The sequence below is a fragment of the Eumetopias jubatus genome, unplaced genomic scaffold, assembly GCF_037043125.1.
Source record: "Eumetopias jubatus isolate StellerSeaLion01/CBP00866 unplaced genomic scaffold, mEumJub1_p1.0 scaffold_7, whole genome shotgun sequence".
Classification (NCBI taxonomy): Eukaryota; Metazoa; Chordata; class Mammalia; order Carnivora; family Otariidae; genus Eumetopias; species Eumetopias jubatus.
The window spans coordinates 31,356,842-31,384,659 of record NW_028274813.1 but is presented as its reverse complement, the minus strand read 5'-3'; the positions used below and the strand labels follow the sequence as shown (position 1 = coordinate 31,384,659).

At 45.1% G+C, this 27,818-nt stretch overlaps 1 protein-coding gene across 1 annotated transcript; it reads right to left on the bottom strand.

Annotated features, from left to right (window-relative positions):
• Positions 1-1,120: 1,120 nt before the first annotated feature.
• SLC10A1 (solute carrier family 10 member 1) lies at positions 1,121-26,210 on the bottom strand. The gene is made up of 5 exons (XM_028101777.2): positions 25,855-26,210; positions 14,280-14,490; positions 5,104-5,282; positions 3,255-3,451; positions 1,121-1,227 (listed from the first exon to the last, which is right to left on the bottom strand). Exons 1-5 carry the CDS (start codon positions 26,208-26,210, stop codon positions 1,121-1,123), a joined length of 1,050 nt encoding a protein of 349 aa, XP_027957578.2.
• Positions 26,211-27,818: the final 1,608 nt, after the last annotated feature.

Sequence of the window (27,818 nt, the reverse complement as noted above, 5' to 3'; positions counted from 1 at the left end):
AGAGAAATAACGTATTTTGCAGTAGCTTGTAATACTTTTTATTTTTTCTTTAAATTTTTTATCATGTTAATCACCATACATTACATCATTAGTTTTTGATGTAGCGTTCCATGATTCATTGTTTGTGCATAACACCCAGTGCTCCACGCAGAACGTGCCCTCTTTAATACCCATCACCAGGCTAACCCATCCCCCCACCCCCCTCCCCTCTAGAACCCTCAGTTTGTTTTTCAGAGTCCATTGTCTCATGGTTCGTCTCCTCCTCCCGGTTTACTCCCCTTCATTCTTCCCCTCCTGCTATCTTTTTTTTCTTAACATACATCGCATTATTTGTTTCAGAGGTACAGATCTGGGATTCAACAGTCTTGCACAGTTCACAGCGCTCACCATAGCACATACCCTCCCCAAAGTCTTAACACCCAGCCACCCCATACCTCCCACCCCCCCCACCACTCCAGCAACCCTCAGTTTGTTTCCTGAGATTAAGAATTCCTCGTATCAGGTCATATGATACATGTCTTTCTCTGATTGACTTACTTCACTCAGCGTAACACCCTCCAGTTCCATCCATGTTGTTGCAAATGGCAAGATTTCATTCCTTTTGATGGCTGCATAATATTCCAGTGTGTGTGTGTGTGTATAGAAATGTCAAGGGAATTTTAAGGTTAGTAAAGGACTTTGGAAGTTTAAAATCTGGCAGCTCTCTGAGCATTTATTTCCCCTTCTCTGTCACAAAGGTTGGAATAGGATTTGGATAGTTGATTTTAAGGTAAAAGCCCCTATTTATTGGCTAGTTCAGAAGCTGAGTGCCTCTTATGTGCCTATGGAACACTGTTCTGGAAATTCAGGGACAAAAGGCAGTTTTGGTTTCTGTTTTCATAGGGCTGTCCTTGAACAAGTCTTTTATTTTTTAAACAAGTATCAACTCCTGAGCTGGGGATAGGTGAGGCTCTTCAGGTAGACTGACTGTCCTCCCTTCAGGCAAGGTTTGTCAGTTCTGATAGTTCCTGCTGGCAATGCTCGAGAAACTCGACTCACGGCTCTGGTTCTTTCATCTTTTGCTCTCTAGTTGGTCGCACTGAATTGCCCTCTGACCAGAATCCAGGCCACTGGGGGAAGGCTAGGCTGTGCAAGGGGAGTACTCCTCCCCTTTGTGGGTGCCATTTCTTAGAGTTCCTGGAATGGTTTCTTCAGTTGCAGCAGCTGTGTAGGTCATTTTTGTTTTATCTGGAAAGTTGAAAAGGGTCAAGGGTGGAGAAGGAGAGCAACTAGTTAATAACAAAGCTTGTTCAAAGACAGCAAGCACATCCTAGGTGTATTCTGTGGGGTTTTGTGGGTTTTTTCCCCCATCTCTTTACCACCTAGCTTCACGTGACTTAAACTCAAGGGGAAAGATTTGTTTTCCCTTCAACATCCCTAATGTAATACTACTAATAAATCTAGTATTTATTGACTCTTCATCACTTCCTCTCCAACTTCTTGGTACAGACAATGCAGTGGAAGAGTTACATGTTCCACAGGGTTGACTTGGAAGGGGCAGGGAGGAAAGCTTTTAGGAGGTCTTCTAAGTGTAGTTTCCATGCCCCCCTCTTACATGTGGACACTGATTTTCCCGCCTATATGGAGGTGAGTGGTGATAGGACTCAGGGTTTACCTATCTAGATTGTTGCCATTTTTGTAGAAGGGTTACAGGGCTCAGAAACCCTGTCTTGACCCTGAGCACAACTGCTTCAGCCCTTATAGTGCATTAGCTCCAAAGAAGGTCTTCCGAGGTGCATTGTAGCCCTGCAAACTTGGGAACCTGGTTGGTTGGTTTAGAAGCTTCCACCTCACACTACTTTTGCAAGACAGTGGAGACTATAAACACTTAATGTGCAACAAATTTGCTCTCAGGTAAGCATCAGACTAGATTCTTTTCACAACTGTAATGTGTTTTTGGTTTTTAAAGATTTTGTCAGCACACAAAAACGGGGAGCAGCAGACCGAGGAAGAAGAAGATTCCCCCACTGGGCAAGGAGCCCAATGTGGGACTTGATCCCAGGACCCTGGGATCATGACCTGAGCCGAAGGCAGATGCTTAACCAACTGAGCCACCCAGGCGTCCCTTAAGATTTAGAGCATGTGCTTGCGAGCAGGGGGAGAGAATCTCAAGCGGATTCTACTGAGCACGGAGCCTGAGGCGGGCTCGATCTCATGACCCTGAGATCATGACTTGAGCCAAAGTCAAGAGTTGGATACGATATAACCAACTGAGCCACCCAGGCCCCTTTCCACTGTAGTTTTAAACCAATGCTTACAAAGTTTTGCAGTACGGTCAGCTACTTACTGCTTTCTTTTTGGCTGCTTGATAAGATTATGTCTTATTAATTGTAAATCCACATTTGCTACCAAGAGATAATGAATTCCCCCCCGGGAAGGTTGTCTTCCTAGGGTCTGAGTCAATTCCCAGGGTCTAGAAAACATCGTGAAGGAGCCCCTCAAGTGCATGGGAAACAAGATCGAGTTGAAGGATTTGAGTGATTATATGATGTTTAGAATTCTACTGAAATACCTTACTGAGTAAGGTTTCCTGATTTGGAAAGTGACATTTGCAGTTGAAGCCCACCTAGAGGTAGGGTCTTAGTGGGTTTCCTTGAGGCTTATTATAAAGAGAATTAAAAAAAAATGCTCTGAACATCTTAGAAAAGAGGTGCTGTGCTGTTTAGAAAGTAATTCAATAGTGATCAGACCAAACTAGATTATTGTGATCCTGTAATAAACTTAACCTTTGTTTACTGTGTAACCAGAATTGGGAGTCTTGGCTCCTGGCTTATTAGGCTGCATTGCTTTAATGTTTTTTCATAAAGGAGTGCCAGTGGTGTTTGGGTCTAACCTGGTTCTAAGAACTAGTCCTAAAGAAAACTGAATTTTCCAGATTTTGAACAGGCGGCCTTCACACAACTACTACTTAACAGCTATTAAATATCCAAGACATACTGAGTTTTCCATGGTCTCCCCAGTTAGTCAAAATTGCCTTATTCCAACGAGGGCAAAGTCTCTCCACAGTTGATTCTTCCAACTAGAAGACCGGCTGGAGTGCAATTCCTGGAAATAGCCCTGGCGCTCTGAAGTCCTTTCCTACTTCTGGTGCTACCTGGTTTCTAGTGACTTGGTAAGAGTTGAAGCCCCATCTAAAAGGTCCCTGCCAGAGATTTGTTTGCTGGCAAGGGTCAGGTCCAATATGGGAGAACGCAAAGGAGAATGTCAGTACTCACCCTTGGAAGGCTTGATTTTCTCATAGCACCGAAAAATGAAGATGAGAAGAACCCCTTCTCCAAGCTGGAAAATCATGTAGAGGAGAGGGAAGAAAAAGAGCGGTCCAATGTCTTCAGGGGGGAATGCCACATTGAGAATGGTGGAACAAAGCTGAACGTTTTGGCATCCGGTTTCCATGCTGACAGTGCGGCTGCACCTGTGTAGGTTAAAGAAACCAACCTAGCCATTATTTTCTCAGAAGGGACATGAAGGTGTGAATTCACTTGTCCATCTCCCTCCCTCCAAATTACCTAAGACCCATTGAATGAAGGTGGAAGTGCATGGTGACTGGTAGGTTCATGGCAAGGAGTTTTTATGAGAGAGTTGAGTAGCTTAGAGATTTACCATTTGTCTGCTTCTGCAGGCAAATTAAAATTCGGAGAGACGTCTGGCTGATGAGGGATGAAAGTGTGAGCCAGTATCGTTCATTGGCTTGTTCTATAGAGTTTACATATGGGACAGTTGCAGTATGAACATAAGTAGAAGATGGTCTGAAATGCCTGGGGACCTTGTCCTGTTTCCTAGTTTCTGGTTTGAAGATCTTTAATTCCAAAACCATAATGATTAAAAAACAAACTTGAGGGGGCGCCTGGATGGCTCGGTTGAACATCCGACTCTTGGTTATGGCTCAGGTCATGATCTCAGGGTTGTGAGATCGAGCCCCACATGGGGACCTTCATTCAGTGGGGAGTCTGAGATCCTCTCCCTGCCCCCCCCCCACTCGCTTGCTCACTCAGATCTTTAAAAAAAAAATTTGATTCAGCCCCATTATCTATCTTTGGAATATGCTCTTGGTTTTGCTCTCGTTTTGTGGACTGAGGAATAGGATGTTTACATTTACTGAATACACATTTATTGAGTTGTGATAGTGTTTTAAAATAGTTACTAAAATTTCTGAAAGCTGTCTCAGCACATTTATTATGGGGGAACTAATTTCTCTGATGACCCTTGATTATGTGGCCATTTATCACTGAAAATTGACATCTAGTGGTCATTGAAAGCCTTTTAACTCTAATCAGGTGCTACAGCCTGTAGTAATTTCTATATTAGTGTGGTTCTTAAAATGGGTAACTTTTTAAGTTCTATTTTTAAAGCAATTCAGTTTGGGGGGGCAAGTGGAAGGGCACTAGGTTGCTACTAGTGTTTAGACTTCACAAGTATTTGTTTATGGCTGAAAAGAGGCAAAGTTTCTGAAATGTACTGCACTATGTAGAGAGTGTGTCTGATAATCCTATACCGGATTGCCAGGCTGACTGTCTCTGAAAAGAGCCCCTGAGTTTGTGAATTGGATTAAAGTACAGCAGAGGTCCATAGGCACTTCAGCTCTTAGTGCCACTTAGCAGAGCTGTCACCCAGTGGTGTCCTTGTCAAGACGGAAGCCTTGGCAGGCAGGGTAGAAGAGTGGAAAAGGAAGATGCTCAACACCATGATTGCATGGAGCTACTCCAGAGTTGTTTAGCTACCAGATTTCAGCAGGAGATGGAATCTAGACTCAGGAGGGAGCACTTTGCCATGAGCTGTTGCTCTGTGGGTTATTAGATGTTTTTGTTCCTAAACCATTTAGTAACTTACTCCAATGTTTTTCACTGCCCGAAGTTCCTTGTTCAGTTGACGCATTCGTACACACTGCCAGGAAATGCCTCCCCCAGGTTTTGGATCTTACCCTTTTCCTGAGAGACCAGGACAAGAATGAGGCCCGTAGGACCTTGAGATCTAAAATAATACCTACTGAGGGAGAGAGGCAGAGGGGGAATCTGCCTCTCTCCCTGTCTCTTAGGAACAAATAAATCTTTAAAAAATAATACCTACTGTGCATTGAGTCGGAAAAGCATAGAGAGGATGTAGCCCAGCAGGAAGCCGACGAAAGGCATCAGGGAGGAGGTGGCCAGCAAGTGTGGTGTCAGGACAAACGTGATACTGTTGCCCACATTGATGACAGAGAGTGCTATGACGGCCACGCTTAACAAAAGCATGATGATCGTCCCCCCCTGTAAATGAGGATCGGAAGAAAAGGCAGTTAGAAGGGTGGTAGGGGATAGGGAGGAGCAGAGAGTCTTCGAGGAAGCATGGGTGGGTATCAAAGGTGGGAAACAATGAAGAAACGGTATTTGAAGAGGGAGTGCAAAAAAACCTTTATCTTCCATCTTTTTGGAATTCTTAGGGGTAGCTAGGAAGCTTCTTGGACAACAGAGACTTCATATTTTTGTTACTGTTGACTGTTAACAAGAGAGCCAGATCTTTACCAGCAAAATGAATTCTGGAAATCGAAGTGCAGTTTGGGACAAGCAAGCTATGGTGAACCAGAGCCAAGTGCTGAGAACAGGCCACTAGGCTTTTAGAGAGGACAAGCTGGGAGGGGCTGTTTTGCTGAGTCCTCATTGGCAGGGCTGTTGCTAGGCCAGGAGAAATTCTTCCTCCTGGGGTATGTAAAGTAAGCTTTCTGTTGGGTAATGCAAGGTATGCTTCTTTTGGCCATTGGCGGTGCAGAAGAGCTCTCCCTTCCGGGCTTCTGGACTCCGTTTTAAATGAGGCTTTCTTTATTTTCACATTTCTCCCTTTGGATCAAGTTCAAAAGCATTGCTGATCAAGAGTCAGGTTTTTTATATTTAGTACTTGCATCTGCTAAAGTGGCTTTGTCCCTCGGTGCCAGGAAGGACATTTCCTGGTTGGTGTGTCCCATGTTGGAAAGGGCTACATTGGACTAAGAACGAAGGGTGTGAGGGAGAACTCTTAGCATTTCCCATTTGAGGTCTCTGTCTTGCCAAGATTGTAAGCATTGGAGATCATCTTGAAGTCTTTGAGTTAACATCTCCCTATTGGTGTCACTTTTGTAGAGATTTGACAGGCAGTAAGTACAAAGTTTAAAAATGATTATATAGCAGAATAATGAGTTTGTACATTTGATAGTCCTAAAATAGGATCCCAAAACTAAAGACATCCACCTAACGAGGTCATAGGATTGGGGTGCCTGGGTGGCTCAGTCGGTTGGGCGTCTGCCTTCAGCTCAGGTCATAATCCCAGGGACCTGGGATCGAGTCCTGCATCAGGCTCCTTGCTCAGTGGGGAGCCTGCTTCTCCCTCCGCCCGCCACTCCCCCTGCTCGCACACACGCTCTCTCTCTCTGACAAAATCTTTAAAAAAAAGGTCAAAAGATTGATGGTTATGGTTGGAGAAAGGTTGAAAAAGGTTGAAACAAGGTATGAGGACACTTGACCATAAGAGCCTGACCTGAGAGATCTTGCAGTTATAATTTGGGAGAAAAAAGAAATTGGTTACAGGGAAGGGATCTCTGACCTCATGAACAGATTGCAATTTCTGGTGACAGATCCAACAGGAAGTTTTCCCCCTTTTACAATAGATTGGGCCAAGAAAGGGAGGAAATGAGGTTAAGAAGCAACATTGAGAAAAAAGAATACAGGCCTAATCTTACCATCTTGGGAAAGCTGTCTCCTTCAAGTGTCATGTGCTTCAATTCCTGGAAATCATTATTTTTAGGTCACGAATTGGTATGCAGGTCCAGTCAGGGTTGGTGCTTTCTTTAGATGATCCAAAAGGCTGTTTCTTATTTTGGTGGCACAAGAGTTTGTTAACAGTACATGATAGGGGCATTTTCAGCGGGGTTGAAGAGAATCTTGAGCTGTCTTTTCCAGTAGATGAAATCTTTGGATGGCAAGGTGTGATAGTTAAAATCTTCCTCTCCTGGGATCCCACTGTGGGAAGATTACTAAAGCACGGCAAACAATAGACTATAGATTTAGAAGGATTAATGGCAGTGCCTTTGGCCATGGTATTTGAAGGGTCTCTACAAATTTTGCCAGTTGAGTCTTAATGATGATGTTTGTTGAGTCTTAATGATGCTGTTCACGTGTTCAACTAGCCCTGAAGATGGACGGTGGTAAGCACAGTGAAAGTGTTGTAAAAGTAGCTGAACGGCACAGACTTGTCAAAGTCCTTGACTGGTGGAGTGAATTTCCTGGTCACTATGAAGTTCGAGGGAGGTTGATGATCTTTAGTAGGATTTTAGCCATAGAAGTAGCAGTAGCCTATCTACAAGGGAAGGCTTCAGTCCAGTGAAGAAACATACAAACCATTACCAAGACATATTTATATCTGTGAAGTGGAGGAAGCTGTATAAAATCCATTTATCAAACCCTCAAATAGTCCATTAGGCAGTTTGAAGTGTTGGGGAGCAGTGTGGACAGGTTTTCTTGAATTCTATTTTGGGCAGGTGGGTCAAGCAAAATAGGCACTCTTTGGGACCTTGTTACTATTTCCCCACTAGTATTGGTTCATGAAGACTTTCCAGTAGTCAGTAATGGGAACTTTGAGTCCCTAGCAGTACTAGATTATTATTTGGCCAAGCCAGAGTTTGTTTGTTTGTTTTTTAACCGAGCTATCAGTTAATAGATTTCTAAAACTGTTTTTCCTTTTCTGGGGCCAGTTGTTGAGCATCTCTAGGCAGTTTTTCTAGATTATCATTTGGGGGAAATCCTTTTGGACCATGACAGAGGTTTGGTTGTTGGTTCCTTTGAGAGCAGCATTCTTTGCAGAAATATCAGTGAGGTGGTTTCCTTTAGGTTCCAGGGAATCAGGTTTAGAATTCCCAGGGAACTTGATAATGGCCAAGTGGCTGGCAAGAGTATGGCATCTAATAATTCCTGAACATAAAGGCCATTTTTAATTTTGTTCTTGTTAGAAATGAGGAAGCCTTGCTGGTTCCATAGCATTCCAAAGTCACGAGCTACTCAAAAGGCATACCTACTCTCAGGTGAGTGGTAGTCCCTTCAGGGCTTCCCAACTGTATTTTTAATGAGATTTCCTTTATTTTCACATTACTAAGCCAGCATGGCTTCTGGTTGACATCTCTGGATCACGGATTTTTCAGTAAATGCTGTGACTTGGAAGGAATGAGATTATTCCGTCCTCGCACGAGTTTTTAGTTACAAATTAAAAGTTTTCATACAAAGTCATTATCTCTGGAGCCTGTATACACATATCTACCATATTACCATCACTCACTCCAAATATTTTGGAACTCAGAAGTTATTCTTGGAACGTGTCATACTTGTCTCAAATACCTCCATTATGCATAGGGACTGCATCCATTTTAGGATGAATTTGATTTCTGGAAGTTGCCAAGAGTCATTTGAAGTGAAGCTGGTAAAGGTGGGTGATCAGGCCAGGTAATGTGATTTTAGACCCCAAATGATTTATAACCATAAAGGGGCAAGCCTACTTTCTTAAGTGACCTGCAGATTGGATATGAAGGAAGTTACCAACAGAAATTTCAGAAATGTTCTGGGTAATAAGGCAACATCAGAAACAATACAGGTTCACCCTGCCCCAGGTGAGTGGCTATGAAAGCAATATTTATTGGGAACGATGGTACGTTTTCATTTATTTTAGAATTTGCTTTATTTTAAAATTTGCTGCATCTTACATACCATTTTATTTTTTAAAAGATTTTATTCATTTATTTGAGAGAGAGAGAGAGAAAGACCAGAGCATGAGCTAGGGAAGGAGGCGGGGAGCAGGGGGAGTGGCAGAGGGAGAAGCAGACTCCCTGCCGAGCAGGGAGCCCGATGCGGGTCTCGATCCCAGGACCCTGGGATCATGACCTGAGCCAAAGGCAGACGCTTAACCCACTGAGCCACCCAGGCGCCCCCATCTTACGTACCATTTTAAATTTTCAGTAGGTGAATTTATGATAAAATCAACAAGACTTTTTAGCGTGTAACATAAGAATAAAAGCTTTCAAAGTGCACTCACATGTCTATGCATTTTAGAGAATGACACACCAACGTGATAAAGTATATGCATAAATTCAAGCCTCTTTATCCCTCTAATCTTTTGAGTAAAGGAATATATAGCAAACTTTTGTTGAACTTACCATGTTATTTTCTTTCTTTTTTTTTTTTACCATGTTATTTTCTAATTATTAGGTATATTGCTTCCAGTTTCCAGTTCATTCATGTGACATGTTTCCTAGTAACATTTTAAAAATTGTGATAAAGGGCACCTGGGTGGCTTAGTCGGTTAAGCCCCTACCTTCGACTCAGGTCTTGTGATCTCTCAAGGTCCCTTCTCAAAGGGAAGTCTGATTCTCCCTCTCCCTCTGCCCCCTACCCCCCCCTTTGTGTTCTCACATACTCTCTCCCTTTCTCTCAAATAAGTAAAGTCTTAAAAAATAAAAATTGTGGTAAAATGTATATAATACAAGTTGCCATTTTAACTATTTTTAAGTGTACAATTCAGTGGCATTAATTACGTTCACAAAGTTGTCTTGGTAACATTTTAACATTTATATTGCTCACATTTCAGCTGCACTGCTTGTTTTGCGTTTCTATGTTTGAATCCATGTTGCAGCTGATGTAATCTTTTAAAGATTTTTATTTTTTATTTGAGAGAGCATGAACGAGGGGGAGGGGTAGAGGGAGAGGGAGAAGCAGACTCCCTGATGAGCAGGGAGCCCGATGCAGGGTTGAGTCCCAGGACCCTGAGATCATGACCTGAGCTGAAGTCAGATGCTTAACCGACTGAGCCACCCAGGTGCCCCCTGATGTGACCATTTAAATGTCACCTGTACTAACTGGTGGTTCTACCCCAGGATAGGAAGGACTTTCACAGACCTCATTGATAACCACATGTTTCAAGTTGTATTGGAAGACTTAACTGATGAATTGTCCAGTTGGCATTTGGATTGATTTCTCCTTTTGGATTTTTCCTCTACTCAATGACCAAGTAGATTTTGTCCCCATCAGGAGTGTAATGGGTAATGTAGGGATCACTGGGCTGCAGAAATTGTCCATGAGCCCAGCAATCCGCTGCTTTGTGGGCAGCCGCTCTCTTCCCTCACTCTCGTTCTTTCACTCTTTGCGGTTGTAGAGTGGTTTTGAGCACAGACGTTGGTGTGACCCCGGTGTGAAGGCTGGCTCTGCCAGTCCGTAGGAGCGTAAACTTCGCTCAGTCGCTCAACTTTCTGAGTGAGGTGGATAGCTCAGCACCTGGCATATAAGAACTGACTCACTAAATTGTACCTCCTCTTATTTTTCACGGCTAAAGGAGAGGAATTGAACATCCCAAAGCTTCCTGTCACTCTCAGTCCTGCCATTTGTCCACAACCTCCTGCTGAGACAAGAGGCCATAGGTAGTTGCTTCTCCACAGGTCACCATGTTTTTTGCACCAGCTGGCTTCACTGCTCTGTTAAAGCTGACTGAAGCTGTGAGGAGAGTCCATTCACAGGCAGCCAATCCATCCACATGCCGGTGGCCCAGGACATGATCTGGCTCACTCTTCCCACAAAGGTGGCCTACACAGGTTGCTGAATGGCCAAACTAAGAAGATCATCTCATTTAGAGAGTTTGCAGAACTACAGAGAAGGCAGCAGGAGCAGAAGCAAGTGTTAAAAGACACAGCAGCCTGGGCGCCTGGGTGGCTCAGTTGGTTAAGCGACTGCCTTCGGCTCAGGTCATGATCCTGGAGTCCCGGGATCAAGCCCCACATCGGGCTCCCTGCTCAGCAGGGAGTCTGCTTCTCCCTCTGACCCTCTTCCCTCTCGTGCTCTCTATCTCTCATTCTCTCTCTCTCAAATAAATAAAATCTTTAAAAAAAAAGAAAAAAAAAAAAAAGACACAGCAGCCTGACAGTGCGGGGGGCGGTGGGGGGGGGGGCGGGCAGCCGCAGCCGCAAGTTGGCAGACACTTGAGACGGAGGTGGGGTGGTTCTCCGGTAGCAGCAGAGAGGGAAAAAGCATAGGGGGAGTGGCTGAGTCACTGTAACAGCAAGACCCTTATTTAAGGGTGGTGGACGGCTTGGGGTAAAAGAGGACCATGTCATGCTGAGGTTCATCAACCGTCTGACCGCATAGACTTAAATAAACCCCGGCATGGGTAAGTTAAAGTATTACTTGAATTGCCATCCCAAATAGAGCATCCTTGAAATTGTATCTTGGCCTATCTAAATGTGACCTCCCACAAAGTAATGCAAGGGATGGAGTAGTTTGAGCAGATGCCTTCTGCCGAGAGCCAGTTATCAGAATTTGGGTAATTGTGATTTGAAAGTCTCTAGAAGGATTAAGTGTGGAAAAAGGTGGGGACGAGTGATTGCTCATTTTTCAACTTATTGTTCACTATATCTTATGCAAGAAGGAGATCTCACTGGACTCCATTTCTGCTGTTGAATTGAGTAGCAGGCGTGTAACGCAACAGGAATAGGAACCTGACTGATAGTCCTGTCTCTGCCATGTACGTTCCCTGGGCCTCAGTCATTCCATCTATAAAATTGGAATAAGGCAGGAGACTGAAGTTTATTTTGAAAGCCCTTCCAGCTCTAATCTGAGATTGTTTCTGCATCCTCAGATGAATACTTTGAAGTTACGCTGAGTTAAAAAGGAGACATACATTCTTATATTAGTTTTGACTGGCAGTATAGTCCTTGGCTTTGTCACCTATAAAATGGGGAAGAGCAGAGTTGCATTAAGTGATACCACGGGTCATTTCACATAAAAAAAAAATTTTTTTTTTTTTTTTTTTTTTTTGCATTCCTATACCTCCACAGACTATCTTGAATAAAGTTCCATGATAGACACCAATGTTTCTGGGGTATTTTCCCCCGCTAATGTGGGGATTGTCCCAGGTGGAGGGAAGGACATGTGCAAAGAGAAAAGAGCTGGGACTGGGGAGCCTGGGGATAGCAAACCAAGAAGGGCCTGGAAAGCCACATTGGGGAGTTTAAATAAAGTTTATCCTGGATAGCGTACAGAACTGATGAGGTGTTTTAAGCACAGTAAGAGTTTGTACTTTCCGTCTCCATCCTCAGGTTAAAACTGGATCAGGGAGCCAGGTTAGAAGGCTGTTTCAGTTGTCTTGTGAGAGAGGATAGTGGCCCAAGTGGATGATAGCATTCTCAGAGATGGGGAGGAGTGGATGGATCCAAGTGACACAGGCAGAATAGACGATCTCCTATTTAGGTGAATGTCAGAGGGGATGGAGAGGGGACACTGAAAACGATTTAACGGTTTTGTGGCTCAGGCAGCTAGGCACATGGAACGCCATTCCTTGAGATAATCACATGGGGAGGAGCAGGCTTGGAGAGGAGATGGTTTTAATTTAAGACACTGAGTTTTAAATGCCTGACGCATATTCAGGTAGAACGATTGGGCAGTTAATAGATGGATTCTGGAGTCAGAGGAGAGTTGAGGGCTGAAGATGGCATTCTGGAAGTCATCAGTTTGTGGATGGTCAATGAGGTGGACTAGATCTCATGGTGGGGAGATCCTCGGCTTAGGGAAATCTGGCAAGAAAAGCAGAAAGCCTGGGCTGAAGGCAGAGAAGTAACGTTTACCAGATGAACTCATTAGAGAGTCAAAAAGAAGTGCCAGAGAGGTGATAGGAAAGCAGGAGTGCCTGGGTCACCACAGCTGAGGGAGAAGGCTTCTGAGAGGGAGGCGATGGTCAGCCATACCAATGGTTACTAAAAAGTTAAGGATGAACTTAGAGATGTCTGTTGGATTTGGCAAAGAAAGTAGAACAGGTGGTCATCGTCCTGCTGAGTGGATGGGAGACCAAGGAGGAGAGAAGAGAGGGATTCAAGTAGCTGAGACTAATTGTTGAGGGCCTGTCACTTGTGAGAGCGGCCCTGGCAGGTGTGGTGGAAGTGGAAGGTGTGGGGGGGATGCAGGTGCAGGGAGGGATGTTTCCTGAAGCATGGGTAGGGGAGGAAGGGCAGGTGTTGGAGATCAGTAGGGGTTGTTTTTGTTTTTGTTTTTATAGATAGGAAAGAGGCGAACCTGTTATCAGTATTGATTGTGAAGAACCAACCAATACAGAGACTTAAGAAATGAGAGCAGAGGTGGGGGAGGCTGGGGGACTTGGGGGCCATCATCAATAAAAGCAGATCTCTGAGAAGCAAGAGTGGAGAGAACGGATACTGCCCTTCAGAGCTGAGGAGGGGTGACCAAACATGGACAGGAGGAGGAATGACTTGACCAGGTCTTCCAACAGGGTGGGAAGGGGAGCTGTAGCCACTGTATCAGGACTGGGCCAGGACAGGGACAAACCTACCCCGGACGAGGGGACTGTGAAAATTGAAAAGTCCTGAAAACTTGACTTACAGCTTCTTTATCTCAGGCCCAAAGCTGCTGCCAAGACTTGAGCTTCCAAGCAGCAGGCCTTGTAGGCTGGCCTGAGGCAGAATCCTTCCTGAGGACAATCTTGGAGCTCCGGCCCTAGGGGATGAGCAGTGAGCTGGAGGGGGAGACTGACAGGAACTGAGCTCCAGGGTTACAAAGTTGGTAGATGGTCCATCACAGCACTCTCAAGAGTCAATGATTCTTCTGAGGTCAGGGAAGTGGCATAATGTCCTGTGTGTGACCACAGTGCTCCTCCAAGCCCCCTCTACTCCTCTCTCCCTCCCGTCCCACACCTCAAATGCTGAGAGTGCATACACTACCTCTTCACCTGTTTTCCTCTGGCTTCTCATCAAGTCAGCCAAGTTTGCCCTCGTTCCCCCTGAGTTCCTTTATTCAGGCTTCCCCCCAAGGCTGACCCAAATCCTACCCTTTCTTCATGGTCTACCCTCACCTGATCTTCTTGCATTCAGCCAGTACTTAATTGTACACTGTATTTGATCTTATTTGTCATGTGTTAGATCACTTCACTTTTTGCTAATATCAGACTCATTGATGACAACTGAAACCTCAAGAGTATAGCATAAAACTTAGCATCTAGTAGGTACATAATACAAGTTTTTTATTATGAAAATAATGATCATATAATTGTGTGTGGTGTTTTCCTTCTTTCTCCTAACTTTTCAAAAGTACTCTCATGTACATTACAATCCCATGAAGTAGGTGTACCAATAGTAGACCCTTTTCTTTTTCCAATAAGGAAGGAAACACACAGAGAAAGCCCAATGACTCTCCTCGGGCAATACACTGAGATAATAGTGGTGTTCTTGCTCCCTGCACAGGTCCCCAGGTTCTTACCTTGTTGACATAGCGTACATATTGTGGCCGTTTGGCACTGAGGAAGATCCCAATGGTGCAGGGAATGAGAATCAGCATTAGTGATATCACAATGCTTCCATAGGGTATCTTGCTCTTCAGATCCCCATCATAGATTCCCCTGGAGTAGACATACAGGAGGAAGGGCATCAAGCCCAGGGCAAAGAAGGTGGAGCAGGTGGTCATCACGATGCTGGGTGGGAGAAGCAGGAAGAGTACAGAGAGAGCCCATTAACAAAGACTATTCTGTTGATTACCTGCTATGTGTCAGGCACTGTGCTAAGCATTTTACATACATTGATTTCTTTTTTCCAGTAGGCTTAGGAGATACAGGCTACAGGTTGATATTCTCACGTTCTTTACTTTTTGGTTTACCTTTACATTATTTACGATAAATAGAGTGTGAATCCCAGAGCCTGGATGATACATCTTCTCAGCTCTAATCTGTATCCTAATTGTACTATTACCATTTCCATTTTGACTCTAGTAGATGTTAGTCCTGTATAGGGAGAGGACTTCCAGAAAGGCTGACTGAAAGAATGAAGCAGCTAGGGAACATTGTTGTATTTGTGAATATTCATGTGACAATATATGGCTCTGGCTTCCATTCTTGTGGGAAGGTTGGGCATGAGGGCTTGGCAAGACCCCAGGAAAGCCCCACTAAGTGTGTGTCTCTCCTCCCCACAGCCCCATTATCTATCTATACTTCTTCATTGTTTCCATAGAGGTGAAATATAGCTTCAGTGAACATCAAGCATGGCCTAGGTCAAAGGGTCCAGAGTATAGCCATAAAGGACAGCAACAGGTAGAGGTATCACTAGGAATAAGTAGATGTCAGAGGTTGAGGAGAGACCCTCAAAGAATATTGTGAACTAAATAATGGGAAAATCCTTCTTCCATGAATATCTAAAACATCTAAACACATATTTGAGCTTGTAGGAAAGTTAGGGAGGTTTCCAGGTGCCAGCAACAGAATGTAAAGGAGTTGGTGGGTGAGCTCATGCTGAAGCCACACTGTGTGGAGTGGGTAGGGGGTGGAGTTTAGTCTTGGTAATCTGGAGGCTTAGGTTTTCATGATAAAGGGAGGGACCAGAACTGAGGTCTATATTTGTGAAAAGAGGAGAGTTGAAACCAAGAAATCAATAATAAAATAACTATTGGAAAAATAAAGTAATAATTTCATGTGTCAAATATAAAATCATAATGGAGAAAATATTTGGGACAGAATAATAATGCAACACATATTTTAAAACACATGGGAGATGACCTTGGATTACACAATAGTTTCTTAGAAAATGACATCTAATACACAAAAATAGACTCAAAATGGATGAAAAACCTAAATGTGAGACAGGAATCCATCAGAATCCTCAAGGAGAACATAAGCAGCAATCCCTTCGACCTCGGCTGCAGCAACTTCTTGCTAGACACATCTCCAAAGGCAAGGGAAACAAAGGCAAAAATGAACTATTGGGACTTCATCAGGATAAAAAGCTTCTGCACAGCAAATGACAGATGACAAAACCAAAAGACAACCGACAGAATGGGAGAAGATATTTGCAAATACATATCAGATAAAGGGGTAGGATCCAAAATCTATAAAGGACTTGTCAAACTCAACACCCAAAGAACAAATACTCCAATCAAGAAATGGGCAGAAGACATGAACAGACATTTTTCCACAGAAGACATCCAAATGGCCAACAGACACATGAAAAAGTGCTCAACATGACTCGGCATCAGGGAAATCCAAATCAAAACCACAATGAGATACCACCTCACACCAGTCAGAATGGCTAAAATTAACAAGTCAGAAAACGACAGATGTTGGCGAGGATGCAGAGAAAGGGGAACCCTCCTACACTGTTGGTGGGAAGGCAAGCTGGTGCAGCCACTCTGGAAAAGAGTATGGAGGTTCCTCAAAAAGTTGAAAATAGAGCTACCCTATGACCCAGCAATTGCACTACTGGGTATTTACCCCAAAGACACAAATGTAGTAATCTGAAGGGGCATGTGCACCCCAATGTTTATAGCAGCAATGTCCAGAATAGCTAAACTATGGAAAGAACCCAGATGTCCCTCAACAGATGAATGGATAAAGAAGATGTGGTATACATATACAATGGAATATTATGCAGCCATCAAAAAAAGAAATTTTGCCATTTGCAACAACATGGTTGGAACTAGAGGGTATTATGCTAAGCGAAATAATCAGAGAAAGACAATTACCATATGATCTCACTGATATATGGAATTTAAGAAATAAGGCAGAGGATCATAGGGGAAGAGAGGAAAAAAATGAAACAAGATGAAACCAGAGATGGAGACAAACCATAAGAGACTCTTAATCTTAGGAAACAAACTGAGGGTTGCTGGGGGAAGGGGGCGGGAGGATGGGGCAGCTGGGTGGTGGACATTGGGGAGAGTATGTGTTATGGTGAGCATTGGGTGTTGTGTAAGACTGATGAATCACAGACCTGTACCCCTGTGGGGGGAAAATAAGTGTCATGAAACAATAGTTAGCCTTACTACAGAGGATGCACTCTGATATTTTTCTCCTCTTCTAGTTTTAAATCTTTTTAAAATAAAATAAAATGGTGGTAGAGATCCCCCCCAAAAGAAAGAAAATGACATCTAGAGCACACACACACACAAAATAAATTTGATTTCATCAGAATTAAAAACGTTTGTGCTTCAAAGGACACTATCCAAAAAGGTATACCAATGGCCAATAAGCATATGAAAAGAGGCTCCATATCATTAGTCATTAGAGAAATATAAATCAAAACTAGAATGAGATCACCATACTTACTAGTATGGCTACAATAAAAGTGATGGATAATAAGTCTTGGAGACGATGCGGAGAAATAGGAATCTTCCTGTGTTGTTGCTGGGATGGACAGTAACCATATGACCCAGCAATTCTACTAGATACATAGTCAAGAGAATTGAGCACATATGTTGACACAAAAACTTCTATACTTAAATTCAGAGCAGCATTATTCATAATAAGCAAGACGTGTAAAACAATAAAAATATCGACAGATGAATGGATAAGTAAAATATGTGGCTGAATATTATTCAGCCACAAAAAGCAATGTATTAAGTATGGGCACATGTTACCACATGGGTGAAACCTTTTTTTTTTTAAAAGATTTTATTTATTGGGGCACCTGGGTGGCTCAGTCGTTAAGCATCTGCCTTCGGCTCAGGTCGTGATCCCAGGGTCCTGGGATCGAGCCCCGCTTCGGGTCTCCCTGCTCAGCTGGAAACCTGCTTCTCTCTCTCCCACTCCCCCTGCTTGTGTTCCCTCTCTCGCTGTGTCTTTCTCTGTCAAATAAAAAAAAAAAAAAGATTTTATTTATTTGACAGAGAGTGAGAGTACCAGCAGGGGGAGCGACAGGCAGAGGGAGAAGCAGGCTCTCTGCTGAGCAGGGAGCCTGATGTGGGGCTCAATCCCAGGACCCTGGGATCATGACCTGAGCTGAAGGCAGACGCTTAACCGACAGCCAGCCAGGAGCCCCTCACATGGGTGAACCTTGAAAACAATATGCTATGTGAAAGAAGGAGAAACATGAAAGGCCACATATTGTATGATCCCACTTCTATAAAGTCTATGGAGACATGAGATAGATCAGTGGTTGCCAGGGGCTCGAGTGAGAGAGAAATATGTATAGTGACTGCTAACTGGTTTCTTTTTGGGATGATTAAAATGTTATGGAATTAAATACTGGTGATAGTTGTACAACCTTGTAAATATACTGAAAACTACTGAATTATACACTTTAAAAGGGTGAACTTTATAGTATGTGGATTATATCTTAATAAAAAAATAATTAAATCTGGGGAGCAACTAAAATCATTCTTAGAGGAAAATTTTTATAGCCTCAAATGTTTATATAGAAAAGCAGAAGACTAAAAATGAACTAAGTATCTTACTCAGAAAATTAGAGAGAAACAAAGTAAACTCAATGAAAATGGAAGAAAATATTAAAGTTGAGAGAATAAATTTAAAAATTTATATAAATTGAGAGGATCAGTTAAACCAAGAGCAGCTTTTTTTTTCCAAGTCCAAGAAAAGACACCTCTGGCATGACTAATCAAGGAAAAAGAAGGCACAGATTGATTATATTGGGAATGAAAAAGGGTACATAATTACAGACACATTAAAGATTTTAGGGAGTTATAGAAGAAACCAAGGCCAGTTTTGTACTTTTCATTTTTCAGCTTGGATTGAATGGACAATTTCCTGGGAAATATAATCTATAGAAACCAACTCAAAATGAAGCTGAAAACCTGAATCAACTTAGAATCATTGAGGACATGAAGTAAGTAGTGAAAACCTATCCTCCAAACCCCACACAATGTGTATAGTTTTACAGCAGAGTTTGATTAGACATTCAAAGTATAGGTAGTCTCAATATTATAAAGAGAATACAAAAAGGGAAATTGCCCCAGTTATTGTATGTAAATAGTATAATTTTATTAAGGTTAAATTTTTTATTTAAATTCAATTAACATACAATGTATTATTAGTTTCAGAGGTAGAGGTCAGTGATTCATCAGTCTTTTTTTTTTTAAAGATTTTATTTATTTATTTATTTGAGAGAGCGAGAATGAGAGAGAGAGAGAGAAAGAGAGAGCACATGAGAGGTGGAAGGGTCAGAGGGAGAAGCAGACTCCCCGCTGAGCAGGGAGCCCGATGCGGGACTCGATCCTGGGACTCCAGGATCATGACCTAAGCCGAAGGCAGTCGCCCAACCAACTGAGCCACGCAGGCGCCCCGTGATTCATCAGTCTTATATAATACCCAGTGCTCATTATATCACATGCCCTCCTTAATGTCCACCCAGTTACCTTATTCCCCCCCACCCCCTTCCCTCCATAATAGTATAATTTTATTTTATTTTATTTCAAGATATTTATTTATTTGAGAGAGAGTAAGAGCGAGAGATCACAAGCGGTGGGGGGGGGAGGGACAGAGAGGGAGGGAGAAGCAGACTGCCCCCTGAGTAGGGAGCCTCATGCGAGATTCCATCCCAGGACCCTGGGACCATGACCTGAGCTGAAGGCAGATGCTTAACCGATTTAGCCACCCAAGCGCCCTGAATAGTATAATTTTAAAATCAAAGCTGCAAAAGGACATTATGAGGAAGGAAGTTAGGGGCCATTCTCACCCATGAACAAAGAAGAAAAAATCTTAAATAAAATATTAGCAAACAAATCTAGCAATGCCTTTACAAAATAATATGAAGAATAAGATGGGTTTATCCTAGCCATGTAAAAATGGGTTAACATCAGACAATCTATTGACATATATCGCTGTATTATCACATTAAAGAAAAATGGTATGATCGTTTCATAGCTAAGAAAATTGTCATTCCACAAAATTCAGTGTTCATGAATTAAAAAAAACTAGCACAGTAGCAACTGAACAGAATTCCATAACCCGAAAAGGGTATCTATCAAAAATCTACAGCAAACAGTACATTTTATGGTAAAAATTAGAAAGTTTCCTCTAAGAAGAAATATAAAGGAAGGATACCTGTTACCCACCTCTATTGTAAATCATACTATATATATATATATATATGTCTTTGCTACCACAGCAAAACAAGACATAAAAACTGTATAGGGCTGGGGAGAAAGAAAAAGAAATTAAACTTTCATGACATGCCAATGATTGGACTGTCCACAGAGGAAATCCAAGTGAAATTCTACTACAACTAGAAAGTAAGAGAATCCATGAGTTTTTGAATACATCAGCAATATGAAAAAATCAGTTGTGTCCTGATACTCTAGGAAAAATAACTATGACATGGTTTTTCTGCCCCCCATCCCACCAAACGCCAGGACATGAATTTTTAAAAAGAGACACCATTTAGCAGATGTAACTACACTTATGGTGGTGAGCATTTTATCATGTATATAATTGTCAAATCACTATGCTGTACACCTAAAGTTAATATTGTCTGTCAACTATATTGCAATTTAAAAAAAAATGCCATAATATTCATAAAATCTATAAAGTGTTTAGAAACAAATCTAACAGAGACATGCAGGATCTTTATAGAAGAAATTATAAAACTCCACAGAAAGGTATAAAATAAGGTCCTGCCCCCAAAAAGAAAAGCTATATCATTTTCATGGATGAGAAGACACAATATTATAAAGATAGCATCTAAATTTTTAATCTATTAATCAAAATTCCAGAAATATTTTTTGTAGACTTGAGACCTAATCCCCAAAATCAAATGAAGAGTTAAAGGTGAAGTGTAGCTAACAATTTTCTTTCTGTCTTTTTTTTTTTTTTTTAAGATTTTATTTATTTGTCAGAGAGAGAGCACAAGCAGGGGGAGTGGCAGGCAGAGGGAGAAGCAGGCTCCCCGCTGAGCGAGGAGCCCGATGCTGGGCTCCGTCATGACCTGAGCCGAAGGCAGACACTTAAACAACTGAGCCACCCAGGCGCCCCATTCCTTTTTTTTTTTTTTAACGGTTTTTAGTTTATTTATTTGAGAGGCAGAGAGAGACAGAGAGAGCATGGGGAGGAGCAGAGGGAGAGGGACAAGCAGGCTCCATGCTTGGCGTGGAGCCTGACGCAGAACTCCATCCCAGGACCCTGAGATCATGACCTGAACGAAACCAAGAGTTGGACGCTTAACCGACTGGGCCACCTAGGAGCCCCTTAGCTAACATAATTTTCAAGAAGAACCAGGTGTGGGGACTTTCAGATATCAAGACTTGTAAAGTCACCGTAATTAAAAACTGGTACTGGTGGTACTGGTGCAAGGTAGCCACACAGACCAATAGAAGAGAGAGCTCAGACAAAACCCATGCATATTGGTGAATTTTATCTATGTGAGAGATGGAATTACAAATTACCAGAGAAAAATTCACTCAGTGGTACTAGGAATTCTCTCTTCATTTGGAAAAGATAAAATTAGGTCACACTATACATAAAAATAAGTTCTAGGTTGAAAATCTCCATGTGAAAAGCATAACTTTAAAACTTTTCAAAGAAAATGTAGGGGAATATCATCATTACCTTGAGCATTGTCAATGATTTCTTAAAGGAGCCCTCCCAAAACACAAACTGTCAAGGAAAAATATTGGTAAATTTGACTAAATTAAAATAAGCACTCTGTATTATAAGAAATCATCATCAAGGTATAAAGATCAGCCCCAAACTGTGAGTAGACCACTGCAACACACAAAGACAACAAATAACTAGAAATCAATGAGAAAAAACACAACAGTCCCATAGAAAAATCGGCAAAGGACATTTTTCTAGAAGAAGACCAATGGTGAAACAGTCATTGGCCAAATGGCCAATAAACATATGAGAAGGTGCTAAACCTCCCTTGAAATCACATTTACAACTGCTGTGACTCATTTCACTCTCACCAGATGGCGCACATTACAAAGTCTGACATGGGTCTTCATACACTGCTGGGGAAAGTGTGAAGTGCAAGGACTACTCTGGAGACTTATATGTAGGTGTGTGGACCCCACCACCTAGCAGTCCTGCTTTGATTATAGGCACCCTCACACGGGAGCATGGGGCACAGTTACAAGAATGTTCAAAGCAGCAGAACATGAAATCCACATAAATAAATGTCTGCCAAGAGAACAGATGCATTCAAGCAAACTGCACTGGGGCTCAAATGCACCAAAGTAGCTATTCTACTCATATGCCTGTGTCCCCAAAAAGCAAGTTGTCAAGTGATCTGGCCAGTATGGTACTGTTTATATACAATTTAAGAACATGCAAGTACAAAAATGTGTCTTGCTTATGGATATATACAAATAGGTAGTAATAGTGTAAAAGGGTCTGTGCTCCCTTGGGGTGGGTAGCGGGGCACCAGATTGGGGAGGAACGCACGGGGGCTACAGTGCTAGCTATTGATCTCTTCTTGGGAGAAAAGCCACACACAACTTGTGTGCTTGTTTTGATGCCCTTGAGCAGAGGAGTCATGCTTACTTTGGCTTGGCACGTCAGAAGTTCTGGAATTTGCTCTGGGACATGGTGTGCCTTGTGAACTCAGGGGGATGGAAACCATGCTCCAAGACCTCCAGGTACCTCCAGGATCACTGTCGTGATCCTCCCTTTACCATGAGGATCAGGGAGGGGAGGGGACTTGCCCAGACTCTAGCTCTGAGATCCGAGCTTGTTCTGGAAGAACAGCGTGGGCCTGGCTGCCTCTCGGGTGGCCAGAGGACCAGAGGGAAAGGAGCACGTGTGGTTTTTTTTATTTCTCTTTCCTGCTTCTCAGAGCACTGCACATGCCCAACTTTTGGACATCTGTATACCCTGTGGGGAAGACCGGTTTGGAGCCGTTGTCAATAAAGGCACTGGAGGGGGCGCCTGGGTGGCTCAGTCGTTAAGCATCTGCCTTCGGCTCAGGTCATGATCCCAGGATCCTGGGATCGAGCCCCGCATCGGGCTCCCTGCTCCGCGGGAAGCCTGCTGCTTCTCCCTCTCCCGCTCCCCCTGCTTGTGTTCCCTCTCTCGCTGTGTCTCTCTCTCTGTCAAATAAATAAATAAAATCTTAAAATAAATAAATAAAGGCACTGGAGGCTGAAGCTGTGGGAGTGTGGGGGGACCTGACAGCCTCTGGTGAAGTGTGAAATTCCTGGTTAGGCTTCCTATGTGGGGGGTAGGGGGAGGCCTGCAGGCTGGTTGAACGTGAGGGGCAGCAAAGGTGGTCAGAAGAGCTCATGGCCCTCTGGCACTCCCCTCTGTCTCTGAATAGCCAAGCTCACTTCAACTTTGAGGGCGTTTTCCCTTGCCTGTGGGCCACCTGCATTTTTGGGAGCTGGTGTGTGGTGGCACCCTCGAGGAAGGAGCTGCCGTGGCTGCCCTATGGGCAGCTCAGCCTCCCGGAAGGTGGCCTCCGGCCTGTGATGGCAGCCGCCGCAGACTCACCCCAGCTGTGAGGAGCAATACCCGCAGGAGAGCCTGGGACTGGCTCCAGATGTGACTTTCCCGCAAATTCTGGGAAACCTCTGGCAAGTCTCTGGACTTCAGCTCTCCTCATCTATAAAACGGAATCGGGTCGTCAGATTCGCCCCAACTCTACATGGGAAATCGTCTAGTGTTGTGCTTAAAGAGAGGTCCTGACTGGTAGCCTCTGAGCTGCAGCTGGCCCAGCACATACTCCGTTTGGCTTGCACAGGGCTTAAAAAAAAAAAAATATTAATGAGTGGCCAATATTGAAAACTTTGGAGTTTTCATGTAAAAAGGGAGATTCTACCTTCTCTTGAAAAGTAGGAAGCGGGCAGCGGTGGCTCCACGCTCCCACAGAACACCCACGGCAGAGACCCGTGGCATCCGCCCTGCTCAGGGGGCCTGTGCCCCACGGCTGGCGGGCCAACTCCAGCCACTTTGTTCCTTTATATTCATGCCTGGCCCTGGAGGTATCTGAGTGAAAGGACAGGATTTGGAACCTCCCAGACCTTGGACAGATGTATTAGCTTCTCTGTGGCTCAGTTTCCTCATCTTTAAAATGGGACTCTGCACAGCACCTCCTCCCAGGAGGCTGTATGAGAATTTCACGTGAGGTGCTTGCTGCAGGGCTTGGCTTTTGTATGTTTTTTTTTTTTTTTTTAAGATTGATTGATTGATTGATTGATTCATGAGAGACAGAGAGAGAGAGAGAGAGAGAGAGGCAGAGGGAGAAGCAGGCTCCCAAGGAGCAGGGAGCCCGATGCGGGACTCGATCCCAGGACCCTGGGATCACGACCTGAGCCGAAGGCAGACGCTTAACCATCTGAGCCACCCAGGCGCCCTGGCTTTTGTATGTTTTGTATTATCAGTATCATTTCATCACAATACATGTAAAGAGTTGTCCCAGATGAACTCCAATTGTAAGTTAAAGTCTGGCAGCCTGTGATGGGAGATGAAGAGATAGATACATGCTCTGCTGCTGGGGTCTGAGGCATGGGTTAATGTGCGTGGAGGCGTGTCTGTGCGAAGGGCCTTTATGGCAAAAGGTGGGCATCCCAGCATTTTCTCTGTGGGGTCTTCGTAGAAGTGAGCGTCCCCAGAGGCCCAGGCAAGGAGGCTGAGCAGGAGAGCATGAGGGCTCGTGTTCCTCAGTGGCTGGAGGCTGGGCTGGTGGTGTGCTTAAACCTGGCAGAGGCAGGCATGCTGCAGGCACCTCACCGGCACCCACGGGCTGATGAGGCTGGGACACCTGGTCACTCACACTTACAAACACCCCTTCTACACTGGAATGAAGCTATAGTCCGGGTTTCTCAGGACACAGAGGCTGCAGTGAGCCTTGTCCACAGGGCAGATTGAAGACGGAGGGCTTGCTTTGCGGCAGGAAGGATTTGGATCAGATAGAGGGAAGAATTTCCTCACAGGTAGCTGAACATTGAACATGTTCCCATGGGAGACTGTACAAGCCAAACCCCGTTTTTGTGCCTGTCTTCCCATCAACTACCTCAGTGAGGGCTGAGTCACATGGGTAGAGAGTCCGGAGCTCAGAAGGTGGGTCCCATTGAAGACCCACTCACTCTTGGTCTTTCATTTAAAGATCGGTGGCCTTACTCCGCATCACCTTACTTGGCTGGTGTGCTTAGCAGCGTGTGGCAGGGTGCCAGCCAGCACAAGCAGCCGCACTGTCTGAACCCACTGCCCTGCCTGGCATGGAATGGGGTCTCCCCTGGGGACTGAACCTCGGAGGGGGCAGGCTGGAGACGGAAGTCCACAGAGAGGCAAGGGCTTTTGCTGGTGATTTTCTCTCAGCCAGAGTGAGCTGCTGCTGAGGCTGGAGCAGGTCTGAAATGGCCTCACTGTGGCGGGTGTTCTAGGTGAGAGTCCCAAGTGTTTGGAAGGACAGGTGTTCAGCCGGCCCCTACAGAAGCAAGCCCTGATTTCTGCTGTGATGCTTTGGGTGAGGGGTTTTACCCCTACCAGTTTGGCTGAGGTGCATGCAGCCCAACATGGCCTGTGCCAGTACTGGGAAACTGTAGAATCTGCCTGGTTATGTCTTTGCATGGATGTGTCTGACGGGCCCATGGGGGAAGTTAAGAGAAGCCATCCCATACGCCTGGATAGCTGGAAGGATCTTTGAAAAGTCTTGCCTGTTCTACAGGGATTGGAAGGGTCTCTGGTTCTAAGCCACCTTGATCTCCCTGAAGAAGTCTGGAACCCCTGTGCACTCCCTTTCAGATCTCTGGCCTCAAAGCAGACAACTTGCCTACCACGATAAGGGGGCAGAGTTCCCCAGAGGCCTCTCGGGTTTAAATAGTACTCCTTCAGGTCAGTTCTTGTGGCCCATCTGAGACACCTCTGGAAGAAAGGGGGTTTTCAAGAGGCCTCTGGACCAGCTGGGCCCCTTTGACTTGGTGCTTAAACCAAGATGTACCCCAACTCCTGTCTCCAGCCCAGCATAAGCTCTGGTCGCAATGCCCGCCACCCCCAGCCCTAGTATCCACCTGGCCCCCACGCACTCCTTATCCTGACTTTGGCCCTGCTCTTTCCAGAGACTGTGACATCTCCAGTGCAGCTTCCATCCCCAGGCGGCTCCCTCCTCACCTCCAGTCCTACCTGAGGTTCATGTCCCCCTTCACGGCCAGACTGAAGATGTTGGACAGGGTACCGCCCGGGGAGCAGCCACAGACGAGGATGGCCAGTGCCTCAATGTTGTTTAGCTGGAAGACCTTGCCCAGAATGAAGGCAGTGAGGGGCATGATGCCGTACTGCGCGATCAGGGCGATGGCCAGCCCCTTGGGCTTCCAGAAGTGAGCCTTGATCTTGCCAAATTCCATGGTGCAGCCCAGCGAGAGCATGATAATGAGCAGCAAGAACACCAGGGTGACGCTCAGTGCCTTGTCGGTGGGGCGCTTGCCGAAGTTGGGTGGGAGGGTGAAGTTGAGTGGGGCAGTCACATTGTGGGCCTCCATCTTCCTGTGTGGCCGCCGAAGGCCAGGGGACCCCGCACACCTCTTGTTCTCCGCTGACTCCCTTCCCTGCCCAGTCTTTGCTAGGTGTCTTCTTCAGTCCCCTCCCAGGGCAGCAAGCTTCGGGACAAAATGTGGCTCTGGGCAAATAGAAGGATTATGCAACTGGTGGTGCTGTTTCTCTGGCTGCGGCTCCAAAGGGGAGAGAACCCAGAGCCTTATCTGCCTGGCCTTCCCTGCCCTCCACCTCCTGCGCCTCTGCAGCCTTCCCAGCTGTCACTCACACTTCCCTCGCAACAGTTTGCTACCGCTGGGACAGGCGAACCATTTCTCTCCTTCGCCGCCCACTGAGCGCACTCCACAGGCCTTCTGTCCCGGGGGACCTGTCCAGGGCCTGCACCGATCCGGGTCTGGTCCTTCCTGTTCTCTGTTCAGTCCCTGATGCCTCAGTTCTCATTCAGGGGAAGGTGCCCTTCCCACGCCCAGCGGGTCACCTCCATCTGCCCCCAAACCCGGGTAGTGAAACAGCTGAGCGTCAGGGTTCCTTGCTGGACAGAGGTAGCCGATCTCAAAGGGGAGGGGCAGGTGTGCTGCTGGCTTCCAGGAGGCGATGTGTCCATGGCTCTTCTGGAAGATGACGGGGGCTCGTGTCCTTCTCGCCTGTTCTGGGGAAACTCTTATCTTATTCCCGTACCTGGACAGAACAGGTCCCAGGGGGAAGAATATGCTCTGCAGAGGGTAAACCCTGCTGGGATGGTGAAGGGCTTTCAAGAAGCTTGGGGGGCTTTTTCCTTAAAAGGCAGCTCTCAGGGAACCCTTGCAGCAGAGATGTTTATGTCCTGATTTCCCAGCCACCAGCAGCCTGAGTCGCCCCATTGCTTGGGAAACTTGCTGAGAAGGAAGCAGGAATGCACAGGCTTTTCTCTGATTTCCTGACTGCTCTCCTTGCACTCTGCCCTTGTGTCTCAGGCTGGGAGCCTGGCTCTGGGCGGGCAGCAGAAGTAGAAAAAGGCGCGCACGTAGGGCAGGGCCTGCCGTGTGTGTGAGTGTGAGTGCGTGCGTGTGTGTGGCAGTGTGTGTGTGTGTGGCAGTGTGTGTGGCAGGCTAGCTGAAGACAAAGCACAAGCTGACACCGTGCAACCTCCCCCCACTCCTGGGTGGGACACGTGTGACATCTTCCAGGGATCTCCCAACTATCTTAATGTTAATACCTTGCTAGAGGGGAAAACAACCTTAACTTGACAGTGGCCAGGCTTCATTATCTTGTGTGTAGGTCCTCTTTAGCATATGAAAGTTCTTTTGAAACCTCCCTTTTCCTTGCCTCCCCCAACTCCTGAGGATATATATAACCAGCCACTGCTCAGGACCCCGCAGCCGCTCTTTCTGCCCTGGGTCAAGTTCCTGTGCTTTAATAAAAGCACCATTTCGCACCAAAGATGTCTCAAGAAGTCTTGGTTGTGCGCTCCGGACCTCACCCCACCGAACCTCACCTGTATTCCAGAACCACATCACCTCCATCCCAGTGGCAGGCGTAGGACAAAGAATCAGTCTTCAGAAGAACAGACACCTCTTAGCCGGGTTGGAACCCACGAGGCCTGAGTGGGGTCTCAT

Coding starts and splice junctions, on each gene's coding strand:
- SLC10A1 (XM_028101777.2), bottom strand. CDS start 26,210: ATGGAGGCCCACAATGTGACTGCCCCACTCAACTTCACCCTCCCACCC. Junction 5,283..14,279: donor ATGTACGCTATGTCAACAAG/GTAAGAACCTGG, acceptor CCTCATTTACAG/GGGGGGACGATCATCATGCT. Junction 3,452..5,103: donor CTTTTCCGACTCAATGCACA/GTAGGTATTATT, acceptor TAACCTACACAG/GTGCAGCCGCACTGTCAGCA.